The following is a 20,371-nucleotide window of genomic DNA, read 5'->3' on the forward strand; positions in this document are numbered from 1 at the left end:
AGGTCCAAGACTGTGGAACACTTGCCCAAGAAGTCACAGCTCTGCCCCTGGGGGTAACTGCCAGTCCCCAGGAAGGAGGCTGGGGGGAGCAGGAAGAGCTGAGGGGACCCACCCCCACGACTGCACTTCTGGGGAAAGCCCTGGGGAGGCGGGGCTGGAGTCAGAACAAGGTCCTCTTTGTCACTGCGCTGCTGTCTGCAGGTGTTGAGGCCAAAAATGCGGTTCCTCTGCGCAGTCTGCAGAAGAGAGAGCACAGGCATTTTCACTTCGAAAAAACCCAGCATGACGCTGACTGGACTAGATGTTAGGAAAGACAGCTAAAGTCTATAGTTCACAGGACTACACCCATGTCGTTCTCTTCGTTTTGATAAATGCGCCACCGTGCCGAGACGCCCGCATGAGGGGAAGCTGGCTGATGGGTGTGCAGACTCTCTGTGCTCTCTCTGCCAGTCTCCTTGTAAATCTCAAGTTATTTAAAAAATTACCCAGAATCATCGACAGCACCCCTAATCTGCTGCTCTCTGGGCGACCTGCCCAGGCAGGGGCTCTGGGGGGCACGGGGGGTTCCCAGCACAGGTGAGCACCCAGAAGAGGTTACTTGGAGGCAAAAAAAAACAGAGTAAAAATACTTATATTTAAACCTTTGTGATGAGCAGTAAACCTTTCCAGGCTTCCTCAGCTAGGGGTCTGGGCTCCAGAGACCCCCTCCAGCCACAGGATGGCATGGGCCAGGGCTAGCACAAAGATAGCTCGGTTCCACGCAACTCCCCCGCACGGCTCCTTCCACTCTCAACTTTATGTCTAAACACTTTGAAGCAGTTCGCCAAAACTCTAGAGACTTCCAAAACCTCAGGAATATGTTCCTATTCAAGACAAATCAGAGGTCTACACCGTTGTTCGGTCACAGCAGCGAACCGAGAGATGCCTACATCAAGACATTAGTAGAGTCGAGCCCCGCCCCCACCGGGCCTGTCTCGCTTCACATCCCCTAGTCCCAGCTGCCCCACAGCTTCCTGCTCAAACCACAATCCCAGTCATTTCTCTGCTTACCTCCCGCTTCACCTCCCACCTGAAACGCCAATGTGTTTCTAACGATCAAGCTAACCTAAACCAGCGGCCCGGGCCAGTCCCTGTGAGTAGACAGCCTATACGCCCTCCGATCAGGCCACCACCAGAGGAATGCTCTGTAATGCTCAGAGGCAAGACTGTGATGCCCAAAAGGCATGGAGCCCACCCCAAAGAGCCCTGTGACCCAGGAGACTTAACCTAACATCCTGCCTGTCTACCTGCACTGGCACCCATCCCCTTCCGGGACCCACACTGTGCGGACTCTCCAAGCCCGGGCGGTTTCCTGCTCCCTCCTTCAGGCCCCCTCCCACCTCCAAGAACTGTCCCCAAGCCCCTGTCTGCCCCGATTCTGTTCTGAGACAGTCTCCCAGGATGTTTTCACTCAGGAATCCATACCACTTTACGGTCAATAAGTTTAAACCTGAACCCACTAAAGCACAAAATAAATGAAAAAGCTGCTTAACTGCCCATTTCCTGCCTCTATCCTTTCTCCAGTCCCACATCCTGAAACCTTGGGGTCACCTCTGAGGATGCTCGCCTCTCAGTAGTCCTGCGCCTGCAGCGGGCCAGGAGGAGAGGCGCCCTGCTTCCTAACTGTTCCTTCCCAGCACAGCCACTGCGACGCCTCCCAGACGCTGCCTCTGCCGTGCTGTGCCACCGCTGGCATGCGACCCTGCACAAAAAGCCTCTGGCTCCCCACGGCCACTCCATCAAGGTTCCAGATCCCTCCCTGGGATTCCTACTGTGCTGCAGGTACCTCCATGTGAGTCACCACCTCCCCCGGCCATCACAGCTGCCTCCGAGGTAGGCACCACCACTATGCGATTTCCCAGATGTGCGAGCTCAGGCTGAGTTAGCATTCAAACCCAAGCATCAGCATCCGGGGCTTAAATTCTGTTTCCCAACATGGTCAAGCTGGACTCTGGACCAGTCCTTGCAAACACTGCTCTCCTGATGTGAAATGCTCTCTCTTCTCACCACCAAACCATCGAAATCGGACTCACCAGGGCGCACCTGCATGTCCCACCTCCTCCAGGAAGCTTTCCCACCCTTAGCTGCCTCTCGTATCTTTAACCTATTACAACAACACGGCTGAGTGCCTGAAGACAAAGTACCATCTATCTGTGTGGATGCCAGACACAGGGAAACACCCACACAATCTTCATTCGTTATCTCCCAAATGTTCCCTCCAATTGGCACAAGCTACTAGGGAGCAGGGAGAGGACTTCCCCTTTCTGCAAACAGCCTGGCCAAGTCAAGCACAAGGGCTAGAGGAATCTTCTCCCTGGATAATCACAGCAGGAAGGCCTCGAGCAGCACCCTGCCAGCGCAGGACAGCTGTCCCTCCTTTTTCTCTTCTCAAGGGGACCCATACGCCAGTATTCACCTCCAGGCTGCATCTCTTCTCACATGCAGGCATTTAATACACATACTGGAAAATGCTGGCCTCGCGGGAGCCCCCGGGCCTTTGGAAGACCTTTCAAATGCAATGGAACAGACCATCCCCTTAACGTAGGCCTGGACTTTTTAGGTCCCTTCTAAATTAACTTCAATTTTGTGGGTGATTTAAAATTTCACAGACATCTTTTCTAGAGAAACTAAAAACACCTTTACTTAAAAGCCAGTCCCCCCCAATGCATAGCCATAATCCAATCACCGTCAGCCATGTTGGCCCATCTTGCGCATACTTCTAACCAGTTCCCAAGGAACCGCTTCCAAGTTCCGTGAAGCCTGTGCAGCCATCCAGACCCACAACAAAAGCAGGAGAACCACCCTGCAGAGCTCAGTGCGGCAGGACGCCTGCGCTGTCTTGCTGGGACACCTGCACGGCGCTGCCCTTTGCCCTCTTCCCTTTCCAGCTCTCCCTCCCCAGTGACCTCCTCCTGCTTCAGGCTTTGGAGACAAAGCAGGTGCGAACAATTCCCAGAGTTCAGCGCAGCTGAGCCCCAGACAGACAGAAACGCCTACCTGACCCTCCCCCTTGGATATCCAGTAGGCAGCTCTGAGTGTGATGCATCCAAAGACAGACTCCCGAGCTTCCGCTGACCCCCTCCTGCACTGTTCCCAGCCCCAGGAAGTGGCCACTCCAGCCTTCCAGGGGCTCAGGCCAAGGACTCAGTCGTCCTTTGACCTCTGTCTTCTCCTCACTCCCCACATCGAATGCATCCACAAAGCCTCCCTTCTATAGGGAGTCTCGGTCCATCCCAGCTCTCCAGTCAGGCCCTGCCATGTTTCACTGGACTGCAGTGGCCTCCCCTCATCTTCCTGCTTCTGGGCTTGGCACCCACACAGCTGTTCCGAAAGCCAGGTGCATTCGCTCTCAGTCCAGAACTCTCTGGTGGCTTCCTTATCACCGTGAGTGACAGCCAAACACTTCACGACCAACTGTTGTTGACTCGCCTATGAACATGTTTATGGGTATTTCTTTGAACACAACTCTCCCACCATAATCCCTTCATTCTAAAGAAAGAACAGGAGCCATGGCAGATGAAGGGATTTTCTCTGGGACCGGGGAGAGGCGCCACAGCTGTCTGTCGACTCCCCTCCCCAGCTCCCCTGCCAGGGAGACCAGCCCCACTCCCCACAACGCAAAACCTAAGGGAAACCTGCCAGGCACCTCGAGAAAAGGTTTCCCTGCCTAGTGACAGGATAGGTGGGAGGGAAGGGCCTCCTCTGTCTTCAGTGGGCACAACCGTGCAGGGAAGCGCTGAGTGGCTGCGGCCACATGACCCCTAAAAGGATGGACCCTGCAATAGGCCAGGACTGAGGACCAAAGATGGAAGCCACTTAGGCCACCAGGGACACGGAGCCACTGAATTAACCCACAGTTCATTAATTATGAATTAACCATAATTAATTAACCCTATATTAGCTACTAAATTAATTAAGGGACAAGCTTACTTCAACTTGTGGACACCCCATTGCGTAAGCCACTTCTCATGGGTATTCTATTGAAACCAAAAGCTTCCTCTTCAATACGCATACCAGAAAAAGAAAAACCACAATTAAAAATGAAACACAAGATACTAAGTCACACAGCTTTAGAAACCTCCCAGTCCAAGGCATCTGCAACTGTCCTGTCACAGTGTGAGACAGCCACCAAGCATCTTAGTCACTAAGACGCTGACCTTCCTAGTTCCATCAATGATTGGTCACTGAGTACTTCTCCTCCTCTTGGCCCCCAGGCACCCATTGTTCTCCACCCAGCCAGGGTCCTGCCTCCCCTGAGGCCGTCCCCAATCACTCTGAGAAGGCAACTGTCCCCTCAAATGCAGGACAGGAGGCATATGCCCATTTCTGGATTTCAGTGTGGGTGACAACCGTTCACAGACTTCCACTCCTCTCCCGACCTGGAGCTCCCCTCTGGTCTTTCAGAGCCAGTGCTGAGCCTTACAAATCGCAGGCCATTAACTCTAGATTCCTTAGTCCAAAGACTATTGATTCCTACCATTTCTATGCAAGATTCCCTGGTTTTACCTTCATTTCCTCCATATTCTACTATTTTTCCTGCTACGATAGAGTACAGACACTGAATTGCAAACTTTAACTTTTTCTCCCACTATTGTCTTTTCATGTTTTTATGGCCCTGACCTTTGCACTCTGGGTCTGGGAACTGGCCAGAGCAGCTCCAAGCAAGTGCCTTCCCCTGGCACACACCCTCAGTCAGTCCCCTGTTGGCCCAATGGAAGGCAAGTGTCACCATCAGGGCCGCCGAGCCTCCAGCACTGCTAGAGCCAACATTACTTTCCCACTAGACACCTGCCCTCCCACGCAGGCCCCATAAGAGTTAATAAAACAGCACTAGAGACAAGCCGTGGGGGAGGCACCCGCTCAATGAGTCCCTTCGTGGGCCTGAAGCAGAATGATCCTGAAACGGACAGACTTGGCTGAGCAAAGAATGCGAGAAAACACCTCAGGGCGCTTTCAGCACTGTGGTTGGAGATGGACAGAATCTGCCTTTTGCAACCCTCCGTGACAGCCAGCACCTGCAGGAAGGCAGGAGGGAACAGCAGCCAGGAGGCCCAAGCACTTCTATAAATACATACTTTATCTGGCCTCATCAAGTCACGATACAGTAGGTAGGTAAGACTGAAAATATTTCTGTTATCCCAGATTTTGCTACTTGTTCAACTCGTTCCCAGATTTCCCACTCTAGAATCAAAAAACCAGCATCTGGCCAGTGGGAAGGGACTTTCAATCTCTCGGTGCATTCTCATGTTTTAAGCAAAGATTTTGTTTTTCTTTCATAATCTGTATAAAAATAATCTCTTCTCCCGTGGTCCAAAGCGCTGGCCTGGTGCCTGTCAGCCTGGCTTCAGATCCTGGCTCCCTCTCTCGTGAGGCAGACGACTGTGGGCAAGCTAGGTGACTCTCCGGGCCCCAGCATCCTCCTCTGTAAATCAGAGACAAGCAGAATGCCCCCAGGGTCGTTGGGGGACACAGATGAAAGCATGATGAGCCCAGGACAGTACGGTAAGCATACAGGAAGAACTCAGTCAGGTTCATTACAGTAGTAAGGTTGTGCGTTTCCCCCTCCCATTTTTTCTTAAAAAAAAAAAAAATCTTCATCCTACCTGTATCTGAGGATCTGCTATGTAGCATCTCCCCTCATCCAGCTCAGAACTCACCCAATTGAAGAAAAGGGCAGTTGTCCCTCCCTAAGCACCTACTTGGGACAGCAAGGTGCTGTCCTGCAAGGCAGGTATTACCCACCCTTTGACATCCGGGAATACGGAGGCCCAGGGAGGCCTTTGCTGCTGAGGTCGCAGCTGGCAGGAGGTGCAGGTGGGGTGGGAACGCCCAAGAACAGAGGTGGAAAGGAGGCCCACCTCTCTCTCTCTCTCTCTTTCTTTGGCTCCCTCGCCAAAATCTTCCCGTTTTGAACCTACCACTGAATGGGTTTTGAGAAGAAAAAACTCTACGGCAAAGAACAGAATAAGAATGCTGAAATTCCAATCAGTGAAATATAGTGAATATATCTGAATTCATCCAAATTTCAAGCTTGAATATATTACAAACAACTTCATTACCTATTCAAAAATGCCATTATGCAAACAACCAAGGCCCAACAACCTTGATATGTATTTTAATGAACACTGTGCCCCTCTACCCTCCTAAAGGAACCGTGAATTCACGTGGATCCTTGCCACGCTGCAAGCCCCGTGACTCACACCCAGGACTGTGACATTTGGGCCACCAAATACCCTTCCTGGGGCAAAGAGAACAAGGAAGCAGGCCACACGCCGGTCAGCGCGGGCAAGGTGCCAGCCAAGGGCAGCGCCCTGGCCCTGCTCCAGGCAGTGCATCCGGTGGTGAAGAGCCCGGGGTCCGACGGCGGGCTGCGGGGCTGCAGCAGGAGGACCTGCCGCGAGCCACTCTCCTTCTCATGACCGCCACTCCCTGAACTGCCAAACGCCCAAAACCAAGGGGGCCCCCGGCCCAGGGCTGCGGTGGTAACTCAGCGAGCTATGACACGAAAGCCCTTGCAAGTGCCCCATCATGGCCAGCTGCTGCGAGCGTTCACGTCACGAACGTGGGCTCTGGAGCCAACTGCTCCGGCTACAGTCTCAGCTCTGTGATGTACTGTGACCTAGAGAAACTCACGTGACTTCTCTGCACCTCAGTGTTGTCATCTGTCGTACGGGAATGCTAAAAGAAACTTCTTCACAGGGAGGGTCGTTGTGAGGATTCCATGAAATGACATACATAAGGCGCTCACAGCGGTATCTGGCACAGGGTAAATACTTATTTTTTATTAGCTCTAGATATCTTCTTGGTTCAAAAAATAAATAAATAAAGGTTCCTAAGGGACGCAATCTTAAAAAACTGTCATTTCAAGAATAGGATACTGACCCAGGCCTTGTGTCCCCTCAAACATGGGGACACTTGAGGGTCTGGGACACTAGAAACCACAACAAGGTTTGTGCTTATTTGTCTGTGCCACCCCTTCACTGCTGGCAGAAGGGGAACCTACTTAATGCGCTCAGCACTTACATGCACCCAGGATGAAAGGGGCACCCCTAAAATGCACTCTTTCAAAACTGGTTGCAAATATCAAGCAGCACACACAGAACCCCGCCCTCTGCCAGCCTGCAGGGAAAGGCAAGGGCAAAGCAACAGATGAACTGAGAAATCCCAATGATGACGTGTAGCACTGCAGCTCAAAAGCAAGGCATGGTAGCCAGTGTCCGAGACCCGCCTGCCCTGCACTACACCGTCCTCTCCTCCTGAACCCCCAGCACCGGGCCCTTGCCTGGCACGATGAGAAAAGGAGCAGAGTTCGCGGGAAGCGTCAGTGTACAGCTTCTAAGAACCAGGAACTCTTCACCCAGACTGGTTCGATAGCGATCTCTCCTGCCCTTTTAAAAAAAAAAAAAAATAGGCTGGGCCGCTTGTGAGCAGGGAGGTCAGGGAGGTCCAGCAGGGAAGTGACAGCGCCACTGACCTGCCCCAGCCCCCACCCGCTAAGCCCAGAGCCTCCAGGCGGCTCATTTCCCCTCCGCTCTCCCCCACCGCTTTTTCTCTCTGGCTTCTCTTCCTGCTCCGGTCCCTTCCCGGCTTTCTCACCGTGGGATTCTCGGTGGCATCTGGCAACAAGAGCACTTGTTCTCGTGGCCTCTGTTCCAGAGTCACAACTGGCCACAACTCCGGAAGGCATCTTCAGGCTCATTCCAGCACGCTGCTGACAGACACCACGAAGGAATGGTACCCCAGAGTTGTACAGCGCCCGTAATGCCAACCCCCCTCTGCCTGGGGTATAATTAAAAGAAAGACCTTTAAAACACCCACATTTCATGCCACCCTGGCTTCCTCTGCTGAAGTGAATAACCGAAGTCAGAAACTTCTGAGGTCGCAGGAGGAAAAAGCTTTCCTCCGTCACATGTGTCTGCATCCTGGCAACACCCTCTGATCGGCCCTCTGCCCAGTCAGAGAAATCGGCAGCTGTCCCAAGCACACCGCTCAGCCTCCGCGACCCCAAACACACGGAGACTCACACAGCCCATCTGAAGGGTGCGGGCAACCGTGGGAACCTGCCTCCCCCGCCTCCCGCCACAGACACAGCTCCACGCAGCAGAGCCTCCAGGCCGTCCTTCTCTGTGACTTCTGACTTTTTGCAACTCATGCACTAAACTTTTTAAAAAACGTTTTCTCTTTCTTTTCCCGGATGTCCCCTGGGAGGCACCCAGGTGACTGTGCTGCGTCAAAGGCAAGCTTTAAGGATGGCGTCTATGGGGCCCTGGACAGGTTTTTCCACTTAAAATCCCTGAACTTCACAGAGGAATAAGGCCCAAAGTCAGCAAATTAAAACTCATAAAACTCGGTGTCCCGGAGATCTAAAGGGGCTGTGGCAGGCTCCCAACGTGCCAACATCATCAAAAAGCCACCGGAAAGCACCTCTCTTTACCCTGGGCTGGGCTGGATGGGGGAGAGCTGAGTGGGGGTGCTCTGGGTGCCTTTAACAGAGAGGTGATGAGTAGGGTCCCCGGCGAGGCTGGGCGCCACCGCCCTTCCAGCCGAGAGGGTGGGCCCCGGGCAGCCCCAGGAAAGGCGGTGAGGGGGCTCCGGGAGGCACGTTCCTGTAGGACGGGGGTCACCGGTTCTCCAGGGCGAGCAGGGCCAGAGCTGGCCTCGAAGGGCCCTCCTGAGGCTCCCTCTGGCCGAGACCCGTCCCGGCCCCCGACCCCGTCTCCACTGGCCGCGCCGAGCCACCCCCGCGGAGCCCCCTGCAGTGTTCCCTCCGCGGGGTCCCGAGCTCCACGTGGGCGGAGGGCCCGGCGTCGGGGTTCCCGGCAGCTGGACGCGGAGCCCCAACTCCGGGCCCGGGAGCCGAGGTGGGGGGAACCCCGGCCCGACCCGCCTCGCCCGCCCGCCCGCCCGCCCGGCACTCACGGTTCCATCGCGGCGCCCCGGCCCTCGTCTCCGGCCCGCGCCCCGAGCCCGCCCCGCGCCGCGCGGTCCCCGCGACAGCCACAGCCGCAGCCGGAGCGACAGCGGCCCGGGAGCAGCCGGCTCCGTGGAACTCGTCAGAGCGCGACGCGCCGCCGGCGTCACGTGCGCGGAAGCGGGAGCGCGGCGGCGGGAGGGGCGGGAGCGGCGGGAGCGGCGGGAGCGGGGGGGCCGGGCGCGGGGGGGCCGGGGGCCGAGGCGAGGCGGGGGTGCGGCCGGCGCGCGGGGCAGCGACAGGGCGGGCTCTGCCTCCCCTCAGACCCCGCTCACTGGCTCCACCGGAGGGATCCCGCGTCGCGTCTGCCTCGCCTGCGCCCCAGGAGCACGACGCGGCCCGAGCGGGGGGTGGGCTCAGTCCAGGGTTCACGAACGGATTGAATGAATGAATGAATGGCTTGACTTACTGCTTGTCCCTTGCTGAGGAGACAGCACATTAAAACATTCCCTCTGGCTTCCAGGGCATCTTAATCAGGGCTTTAAGAATGATCACAGGAGACCATGAATGCCCTACAGTTGTGCAAAAGACACTATGGGTGTCTGCATTCTGCAGGGGAGAAGAGCTTTAACTTTCCAAATTCTCAAAAAGGTTTGTGACCCAAAGAGCTTAAAAGCTGGAGCAAACCTCTGACACCCCCAAGGGATGCCAAGAGAGCTTTCCAGGCTCTTTCTGGTAGTTTCTGCAAACCTTTTCTAGACTAGAGCTACCACAGCGTGCAGATTTTCCATCAGGGATGCAAACACCGTCCCTCAGGAAGCAGGAGGTGTGGACCCCATGCCCCCCATCCCACAGAGCTGAAAACATAATCGATGGTGCCAATCCGGGTCCTGCTAAGGAGCTGAATAGGAGCAAGTATCAGGGGCCAATCCTGTCGCAGTTCTTTTTACAGTGACCAGATCAGCTGACCAAAAGCACTTTCCTGACCTAAGATCTTGGCTCACAGTCGTCAGTTTCTGTGATCAAGAACAGAGGAGAGGCATTTCCAAGATTTGGGATATTTCCCAAATATTTCCAAGATTCTCTATGAAGCATTTGTCAAAATGTCCCCTGTGCCCTGTGCCCTTATTGCTATGGATTTAAAGTCAGTCTGAATGGGGGAAATAGACTTCAAGTTTTCTTCCTCATGTTTCCTTGTTCAAGCACTAAGCTCCCCACAAGCTCATTGGTATTGGCAGAAAGATACCACCACAAATAGCATTCCGTTCCCACCCTCGACAAACTTACAGGCAAAGTCAGTTACCAAAACTAAGTGTGACAAGCACAGATTGCCACAGTGGCCCTGAGGAAGGGCACTTCACTCTCTTGGGGTGGGGTTGTGTGGGAGAGGAGAGGCAATGCTGTTTGGTTGATCTCCAAGTGGGAGGGGCTTGAAGGCCACCGACCGGATACCAAGTAATAATGATAAATTCCATTACCATCCTGAATCCTAAACCACAACCCTTAATGAAATGATAACAAAAGATTATTCCTCTGACTCTTTTCATAGGTGCTTGGAGGAAAAGGGGTCTTCACGGCAACAAGGCCAGGGAACATAAACCAGTGCCTAATGTCCAGCATCACTTCAAGCCCTCTTTTTCTCATTTATGTGTTCTTCCAACATTAACTGAGCAGTCAGTGTGCGCTACACACTTCCCTCAGTTCTGGAGGGTGAAGGACACAGCCAGCAAACAGATAGTAACTGAATAACGACACAGTTACAACCGTGACAGAAAAGGGATAGAGGGGCACGGTGACAGTGTCTATGATGAGGGGAAAGGTCCCCAACAAATTCTGGGGCTTCAAGATAGCCTGTCTAATCTGTCAACCATCCCTCACAGGAGATTTCCTCCAGTCACTTCCAGGTCCCCTCCTCGGAGCCTCTGTTCAGCAAGTTTCCTCACTAAGCTCAGAACAGGGCACACTTCAGGTGAGGTCTGTATCAGCCTGAGAAGGAGCTGGTATCTGGTAGCTTCCACCCACTCAGTTCACAATTCCATTCTACTGACACCCCCTGGGATCTCCGTTCAGGACCACACTGTCCGGAGACAAGAACCAGCAACTACTGACCACCTGCAAAGCCTAAGCTCCGAGCCAATGAACTCTCTCAGCAGCTTGATGAGTTATTCGTGGTCATTACCCTCATTTTGCAGAGAGGAGAGGGAGGCCTTAAAGAGGTTACGTGATTTTCTCAGGGACTACTGGTGAGAACCTGTATGACCTGGCCCCAGGCCCATGCTCTTCTGATGTTGGTGTCCCAAGAATGCGACGTGGTCCGAGCAACCAGCAAAGGCCAGGAGCATACAGGCCATTAGATATATATATAGTCTCTCTGACCTCAAAGGCTCTCAGCCCACATTTATCAACTTTGTTCTTATTTTAAAAGCCTTCTTCTAAAATCCATATGCACAATGTTTCACAGCATTTCCCAGTAATCCCACTTAATTGGGAGATTGGACCCGTGGGCATATATGTATTTGAAACCTAGCCTTGCTTCAAAAAGGATCAAAGTATCAGAAATTAGATTGGTCTAATTAGAAAAACCCTTACTAATACCGAACGTTTAATTTCATTTTCACTTTTTTTTTTTTTTTAAAGATTTAGTCTATTTATTTGAGAGAGGGACAGCGAACAAAAGCAGGAGGAGCAGAAGGCAGGGAGAGAGGGGGAAGAAGACTCCCCACTGAGCAAGGAGCCCGATGTGGGACTCGATCCCAGGACCCTGGGATCATGACCTGAGCTAAAGGTGAACACTTCACCAACTGAGCCACCCACGTGCCGTTCATTTCATTTTCTAAGGGCCAGCAAACCATCCCTTTAAATCATTTTCTCCAGAACTGAACCAAAGTCAAGTCACTGTCTGACTCCTTGCTGTTTTTTGAGGCTGATGGCAACATCTCAAGGTGCCTACCTGCAAATGCTCTTGACACCCCAGGAGACGAGTCCAGGGAACTCGAATTCACTTCCTAATATAACAATGAGCATGGTCTAGCACTCTGTAGACAGACCATGGTGATCTCTTTACATCTTATTAATAAGAATCAGTAATGGCTAACATGGGGTGCTCATGATCTCGCTGGGCCCGGAGTTAAACAGGAAGGAAACCAAGGGCGGACTGCAGCTCTCTCGAACCCTTTGTGTTAGGCGCTCAGGCTGTTGTAACAAAATACCGTAGGCTGACTGGCTTCCACAACACGTTTTTTCCCACAGTTCTAGAAGCTACAAGTCCAAGATAAGGTTCTGGTTGATTTCCTTTCTGGTGAGGACTCTCTTCCTGGCTTGCAGACAGCCACCTTCTGGCTGTGTCCTCATGTGACCTTTCCTTGATGAGTGTGTGTGTGTGTGTGTGTGAGAGAGAGAGAGAGAGAGAGACAAAGACAGAGACAGAGACAGAAAGAGAACAGGAGCTCTCTGGCATCTCTTCCAATAAAGACGCCAATCCCATCAGATCAGGGCCCCACCCTTATGACCTCCTTAAACCTAATTACTTCCTTATTCCAAATTCAGCTGCAGTGGGAGGTTTAGGGCTTCAAAATATGAGTGAGAGCCGAGGGGGGGGAGACACAAACATTCAGTCTCTAACACCCCTAAATGGAAGATTTCTCAAAAAAGAAAACTGCCCTATTTGTGCCCTGGGATGCCTGGGGGGCTCAGTCATTAAGCGTCTGTCTTCAGCTCAGGTCATGGTCCCAGGGTCCCGGGATCAAGCCCGGGTAGGGCTCCCTGCTTGGTGGGAAACCTGCTTCTCCCTCTCCCACTCTCCCTGCTTGTGTTTCCTCTCTTGTTGTGTCTCTCTCCATCAAATAAATAAATAAAATCTTTAAAAAAGAATTTTTCTGTGGGTATTCTCTATGGGCAAATGTTTCTGTGACTTGTTCCCCATAAACAGCTGCCTGGACCCACGTGCACACAGGCAGGTTCAGGAATATTGTTGGTGAGACTCGTGCTATGCGAATGACCTCGGGAGCCTGGTTGTTTGAAATGTACTCTCTGGCCTCCAGGTCAGAACTGACCCTTCTGTTCTGGACGTCAAGAGCTACAAATCTTGTCTCACGTCCTGTCCTGCTCCTGGCGGGGCTGTTCCTCTGGAATGGAATCTAGGGAAGGGAGGCAGACACACAGCCCAGGCTTCCTGGAAATACAGAAACATGATAACATGGGAGTGCAGCTCGTTCCAAACTGCATTCAGACGAACCAAATTTCATTTTAAACCCTGTTATTGGCCCGATAAACATATGGTCTTTATGGGGATGGTGCGTGGGCAGTCTCACTGGAGGGGAGGACCTCTGCCCAGGCCTTTCCAGCGGGACCCCAGCCCGGCTCGTCTCCACGGGGCTTCCCCAGCTGCCAAGGTTGGATGTCATAAATGCGCAATATGATGTAACTTTGCCTTGTTCTCATCTATTGCCTGTTATTACCTTCATCTATGCGTGGATTCCTTTCCTCTTCTGTTTCTACTAGGTTTCTCTAATAATAATAATAATAATAATAATAATAATAATAATGTCTTGTTTCCTTCTTGAAACTGAAACACAGCTGTTGGGGGTTAGAAATCCAGGTGCAATTAACGGGGTCCTTTGGCTCAGGTGCTCATTGAGGCTGTGGACACGTAGACACCGTGTCGCCTGGGGCTGAAGTTATCCTCAGGACTAGCGGGGGCAGGCTCCGACTCCACGCTCATGCTCGTGCTTCTGGGTAGCATCTCGTGCCTTCTGGACCATTGCCTTGCCACCTGGGGCTTCCACAGGGCACCTTCTCATGTGACAGCTTTGCTTCATCCGCGTGAGTAAGTGACAAGAACCAGAGTCAAGTCAAGACAGAAGTCACGTAATCTCACAAGGGACATCTCACTGAGTTTACTCTACTCTTTAGAAGCAAACCCCAGGTCCAGCCAACACTCAAGAGGTGGGGATTGTGCAAGGTTGTGAAGGACGCGGGGGTCCCCGGGGGCCGCTGCAGATGGCACCTGCCATGCTGCCTTGAAACAGTAGGCTACTGTCTCCCACCGTGCTGGGTGTTGACGAGCTCAGATGGGTGGTTCTTGCTGGGGGTCTCCCTGGCGAACGCAGTCATGGGGCGTCTGGGGCTGCAGTCATACAGGTTGACTGGATTGGACATCCTACATGCATCTCGCGCAGGTCTGGTGCCTGAGCTGGGACAGCTGGAAAGCAGGCAGCCAGCCAGGCAGTCTTGCCCAAGCAGCTCTTCCCAGGGCTAGCGCGGGTCCCCTCACAGGTCTTGGGGAAGTCGGACCACGAACATATGGCTGGTTTCTCCTAGAATGGCGACTCTGAGCCACCAAAGCAGAAGCTGTAAGACTTCCTGTGACCTGGCCTGAGGCGTCACTCAGCGTTGCTACCCCCACATTCTGTTGGTAAAAGGACATCAGAGCCAGTCCAGATCCAAGGGCAAGAGACAACACACGAGCACGAACCCTGGGAGGAATGGTCCTCTGGGTACCATCTCTGGGACTAGCTTGCACAGTCTCGCTACATGATGCTCGTTTCCTCCCTGCTCTTCATCTCCAAAGGGGAGATAACTGCGTGGAACTCTCGGTGTCATCATGAAGTTCACTACTAGTAACACGCTCTCTCTCTCTATCCTCGTAGCACCACTGAAACAAATGCCCTCTTTCTCCTTGGGACCGTGGGTTTCTGGTACTTGCGATAATGAAGCACAGTGAGCAGCAGCAGAAACACTCTGCCTGAGCCCATCCCTGCCCTCGCACAGGCTCGCAGGGCACAGCCCTTTCTCACCGGCCCCGCGGCTTCCACTCCCTGGGAATTCATGTCCAGCATACCAATACCCTGCACCTTCTCTTTCCTTGCTAATTTAGAATTTTCCAAGTATCAGTCTCAATTTACTGAACTGAAACCTGCCTTCCACTTTATCCCGAGCATCTGAGGGGGACCGCATGAACCAGACTGACGCCATCTTGAACTGATCCGCCATGATGACCAGTCTGTGTCCTGAACCTTTGAGCACAGCAGCCCCCCTCCAATTCTTTCGTTTAACCACACCCTTAAGTACACCCCGAGGCTAGGCATCCTCATTCTGTCCCAGAGATAACGGCCAAGCCGCACACCTGTTGTCAAGCTCTGTCTTCCCAGCTCGTCCCCCACATGTACTCCCAGCCTCGGGGGCTACAAAAGCCGTGGGTCTTAGGGGAGCTAGGCCATCTACTGTCTTATGATGCCCAAGGTATGCTTCTGTCCGGAAGGTCCCCTTAAAAAAAACACTCCTCCTCAAGTCAGGATTTTCAGCCTTTTTCTTCAGCCTTTGGAGGCTGTTGGGCAGAGACCTCCCTTTCGCGAAACAAGTACCATTCCAATAGCATCCCCTGTGACTTCCCTGTGCGCCTTTATTTGTCCTCCTCTTTCCAGGGCCCGGCACCAAGCCTGGTGCCAAAAGACACCCAACACGTTCCTGAAGGAAGGACAGAGGACTGGCAACATACCCGTGTGTTTTCTCAGAGTTCAGAGGCCGGGGGACGTCTGTCCATGGGAGAAAAGGCCAGGAGTTGCCCGGGCAGTGAGTGTGTCATTTGGAGGTGGGAAGCTGCGTGTGCACTTACTCCTGCGAGGTCGCCTCTCCTTGCTGGTCCCGGTTTTCCTAAGACTCTTCTAGTTTGGGTCCTGAAAGCCCGGATCCCCGGGGCCCTGCCATCCCAGGCAAACCGGGACAGTTGGTTCCGCTACTTCCGGCCTGCATGTCTTCTACAAGGTACTGGGCAAAACTGTCTTCATGTTCAAGAATATCTTAGCTTGCTTCCCCCCCAAAACAGAATCTGAGGCGAGAGTTTCCATGTGAACTTCATGGGAAGCAGGTATGACCCCAGGGAGCTTGGAGACAGCATGGAGACAGGGGCTCAGGAGAGTACATTCAAGGGAGGGCAAGCTGTCCCCGGCTTCACAATCAACACATCGAGTCATCTGTCTTGCAGGATAGTTCCAGAGAGACTGCAAAACGGTCTATTGGTTCTATCCTGTCAATCTGTGTCCTGTGGGCCGGAGTCTGGCCTACACATCTGGGTGATACTCCGGACCCCTATAAGCAGCCCCTGGGGAGCCTGCGCCTGCGGGCACCAGTCCAGCCGATGTGCGGCGAACGAGCCACCCCCATTGGTCGGCGGTGGGGCAGAGGCGGTCGAGGCCAGGAACCATGTGAACCTTTATCAGGATGACTGGGGTGGGGAAGCCAGGCACAGGCCTTGGTGGGGGGGAGAATGTGAGCAGGGCCCGGGGGCTCTGGGGATATGGATGGATCCAGTATGAGGAGGCAGAGAAAGTTTGAAACCATTGTTGCAAACACGGGGGAAATGAGCATCCTGGAAAAGCTAGCAGGATTCTTGGGCTTTGTGGAGGCCCCAGCCGAGGTGTTTGAGTGCATATTAACGATGACTTCTACTACGGCCTGCCTGGTGGTGATTTCCTCCTGCAATCGAGCAGGGTAAGCACGGAGAAGGGAGCTCGGGCATTGATCAAAGACCCCGGGCTCCCAGGCAGCCAGGACAAAAGGACAGAGGAACGAATTAGTTTAGGACAATGGTCTCAAAATTTGTTGAAGTCAGGATCACTCGAAGAGCTTTCAAAAGGCCCAATACCCAGGCTGAACCCCAAACCAATTAAATCAGAATCCGAAGTGGGGCTTGGACATGGTCACTGTTACAGCTCTCCAAAGGATCCCAGTGTGCAGCAGGCTTGGTAACCAGTGGTCTAGGGCCCTGGCAAGAGATTAGAAACCCACGCTGAATTGGTTCCAGCTCCTTCCTGAGATCGAGGCATTTTTGCCCTTTGATTCTGTAAATTATCTCTGTATCTTTGTAATAAATTCCTTCTTTTTGGCTAAAAGTAATACTTGCAATCAATAGTCTTTTTTAAAAAGGATTTTGTTTATTTCTTATTTCAGAGATAGAGAGAGCATGCGCGGGGAGAGAGGGCAGAAGGAGAGGGACAAGCAGACTCCGTACTGAGTGCAGACCTGACGTGGGGTTCGATCCCACGACCCTTGGATCATGACCAGAGCTGAAACCGAGAGTAAGACGCTTAACCGACAGAGTCACCCTGGCACCCCGCAGTCAACAGTCTTAAACGCTGTTGTACCCTATCTCTGAAAAGCGACAGTGAATGCCTCTAGGTGTCCCTGACATTGCCCTCACCATGAGAACTACCACAAAGTTGGCGTTCCTAAAGGACCAGTGTTTGATTTTGCATTTCACCCTGCAAGACACTGAGTATGGACGGCCATGGGAAGAATGCCGGGTCTGGAGCTTCTCGACCATTCATCACTGAGCTCTAGATGTGCTCGCCCTTCCCAAATGGACTTTTAAGTAATCTCTGTCGGCCTGGGTCAAAATTAAAGGCCCTCCTCACCCGAGATCATGGGGCTTCAGGCCGGAAAGGCTGGACAGCTAACCTGGCACTTGGCCCACACTCCATGTCCTGCTTCACCCCACCGCATACACGTCCACACAGCACTTACACCACACCCCATGCACGCCACACACATACCATACAGCACACGCACACACACAAACCACACACACACCATACGCACACCATACACATACCACAGAAACACAAACAGATCATACAGATCATCCACACACACACAGACCATATACCCACGCCTACACACACACACACACACACACACACACACACACACATTTTCCTAACCTGAACTTCATAAAGGTCAGGTCACTTGGGTGACACTGGGAGGGCTGTAGTCCCCTCTGCCAGGGAGGCTATCCCTGGGCCACCCCCTTCAGGCACAGCCCCACTCTCACTCTGTGGTCATGGTTTTAGAGCCAGGAGGGATCTGAGATCATTCTCTGAGATGTGCGGAGCTGACCTCCACGATGGTGGCAACAGAACCAAGCCAAGACTCAGCCCCCCTGACTCTCGCTCATCAGTCAGCTGCTAGTTTAGAGAACATTCGGAGGGAATCTGAAGCCACAGCCTTGCATCAACACGCAGGCGGCACCGACCAAGGAGACCCTGGTAGGGGTGGAGTTGTGTCCCCAAAAGATGCTGAAGTCTTGAGCCCCAGTGCCTGTGACGGTGGTCTTATTTAGAAATGGGGTCTTTGCAGATGATCAAGATGAGGTCAAGGGTGGGCCCTGGTCCACTAGGACTGGTGTCCCTACGACAAGGGGAAAACTGGATGCGGAGACAGATGGAGAGTGAGGGAAGACAGAGCGCGGCCGTGCAGGAGCCAAGGAATAGCTGAGCCCCTGAAGCTGCCAGGGAGGCCAGGACAGGCCCCGCCCTCACAGCCTGGGAATGAAGCAGCCTGCCCACACCTTGACCTCGGACTTCTGGCCTCCAGAACCAGGAGACACAAAACACCTGCCGTGTAAGCTGCTCGGTTTGTGGTCCGGTGTCAACGCGGGCCTAGGAGACAAACGCAGAGTCGCCGGCTTTCCCGTGTCAAGCTTCAGGTGTCCTGTCCCAGCTCGGAGGCCTGTCCTCCTCTGACACATGAGGCTCTTCTACTCCGAGAACCGAGTCGTCGCTGCAGCTGAACGAGGACGGCCCCGGAGAACCTTCGGTGGCTTTGCTCCCAGGAAATGAACATCTTCACCTTTTCCTCTCAATTCAGAGGAACATGCAGCTAGCTTTAAAGAAAAAAGAGCAAAAACTCTGCTGCCTGAGCCGAAGCTCTGCTCACAGGAAGGCACAGGTTAAAATAATTAATCTTCTGTGACCCACCAGAAAGAACACTGATGTGTGAATAGCGAGTCTGCTGTTTGGACCACGGGCGCCATACACGTACCAGCGGCTAGTTCAAGGCCTTCGGGATGCCCCTTAAGCCCAGGATTGTACCACCTGGAAACACCAAGTGATAAAACACCATGGACTGGGTCTGCTGGTATTATATAGTAATCGATCTTTTCAATGTTAAAACAACCTTGAGTTCCATGGCACGAGGTCCACTTGTTGGTAATGGTGTATAATCCCTTTTTTATAATCCTATCGCTGGATTCGGTTTGCTAGCTTTTTGTATTGTTTGAGAACTGTTCTATGTCCATGAGAGAGACTGATCTGGGGATTTCTTGTGATGTCTTTAGCTTGGCATCACGGTAATAGTGTCTCTTTTAGAATTTATCGGGACCAACACTTATCTAATGGCATTCCCTTATGGTCCTTTCTTTTTATGTGAGGTGGATAACAATGTTCCCTCTTTTATTCCTGATTTTAGTAATCTGCATCTTCTTTTTTTGGTCGGTCTAGCTAAAGGTCTATCAAACCAGCTGACCTTTCCATAGAACCAAATGTTCATTTTATTCATCTTCCCTATTTTTCTTAAATTAATCTTCACCATAATCTTTATTATTGTTTTCCTTCTCCTTGCTTTGTTTTTTTAAATATTTTTAAATTATTTATTTGACAGATAGAGACAGTGAGAGGGAACACAAGCAAAGGGAGTAGGAGAGGGAGAAGCAGGCCTCTCACTGAGCAGGGAGACTGACACGGGACTCAATCCTAGGACCCTAGAACCATGACCCGAGCCAAAGGCAGACGCTTAAAGACTGAGCCACCCAAGTGCCCCTCTTCTGCTTGTTTTGAGTTTTCTTTTCTTCTCCAGTGTTTTAAAGTGAAGGTTAAGTATTGATTTGAGCTCTTACTTCTTGTTTAATGTGGGCATATATGGCTATAACTTTCCCTCTAAGCACTGCTTTAGATGCATGCCAGGTGTTCTGGTATATGGTGTCTTCATTTCATTCATCTCAAAATCCTAATTTCCTTTGTGATTTGTCTTTTGCCAGTAGGTATTTAGGAGTGTGTTGTTTAATTTCCACATATGGGGGGTTTCCCAAGTGTCTTCTTTTAATTGATGTCTGATTTCATTCCAGGGTTGTTGGAGAACTTTGTTTGATTTCTGTCCTTTTAAATTTATTACATCTTGTCTCATGGACGATTATATGATCTATTCTGGAGAATGTTCCATATGTATTCTGCTCTTCTTGGGCACAGTATTCTGTGGATTTCTACTAGGTCTACTTGGTTTATATTGATGTTCAAGTCTTCCATTTCTTTGTCAATCTCCTGGCTAGTTTTTCCATCCATCACTGAAAGTGAGTATCAAAGATTCCAACTATTATTTTTGAATTTTCTACTTTTCCCTTCAATTCTATTAGTCTTTTGTTCCATGTATTTTGGGCTCTGTTGTTCGTTGCATATAAGTTTACTGTTGTAAACTTATCTTCCCAGTGGATTGATCTTTCTATCAACACAGAATATCCCTCTTTATCTCTAGTAACATGTTTTGTTTTAGAAGTTATTTTACCTGATAGTGGTCTAGTCACACCAGCTTTTCTAAGTTTGCTGTTTGCATGATATATCTTTTTCTATCCTTTTACTTTCAACTCATTTGTAA

General features: G+C 51.9%; 1 protein-coding gene and 1 long non-coding RNA gene across 4 annotated transcripts in view; both read right to left on the bottom strand.

The window, feature by feature from the left end:
• TMEM181 (transmembrane protein 181) overlaps positions 1-20,371 on the bottom strand; it is a 36,398-nt gene that overhangs the window by 8,338 nt on the left and 7,689 nt on the right. Inside the window, exons 2-3 of the mRNA XM_082731366.1 lie at positions 1,051-1,069; positions 113-236 (exon numbers count right to left, since the gene is read on the bottom strand). Coding sequence (XP_082587492.1) covers positions 113-236; positions 1,051-1,069 — 143 coding nt within the window. The remainder of the gene's footprint in view (positions 1-112; positions 237-1,050; positions 1,070-20,371) is intronic.
• LOC309864233 lies at positions 4,639-9,086 on the bottom strand. Of its 3 annotated transcripts, XR_014311401.1 has the most exons (4): positions 8,959-9,086; positions 7,636-7,750; positions 7,322-7,427; positions 4,639-6,795 (listed from the first exon to the last, which is right to left on the bottom strand). It is a non-coding gene; the product is annotated as an uncharacterized lncRNA (long non-coding RNA). The 3 variants fall into 3 exon arrangements; XR_014311400.1 differs by having other exon boundaries at positions 4,639-7,427; positions 7,636-7,747; XR_014311402.1 differs by having other exon boundaries at positions 4,639-7,427.

Source organism: Mustela nivalis, assembly GCF_964662115.1.
Source record: "Mustela nivalis genome assembly, chromosome: 5".
Taxonomy (NCBI): Eukaryota; Metazoa; Chordata; class Mammalia; order Carnivora; family Mustelidae; genus Mustela; species Mustela nivalis.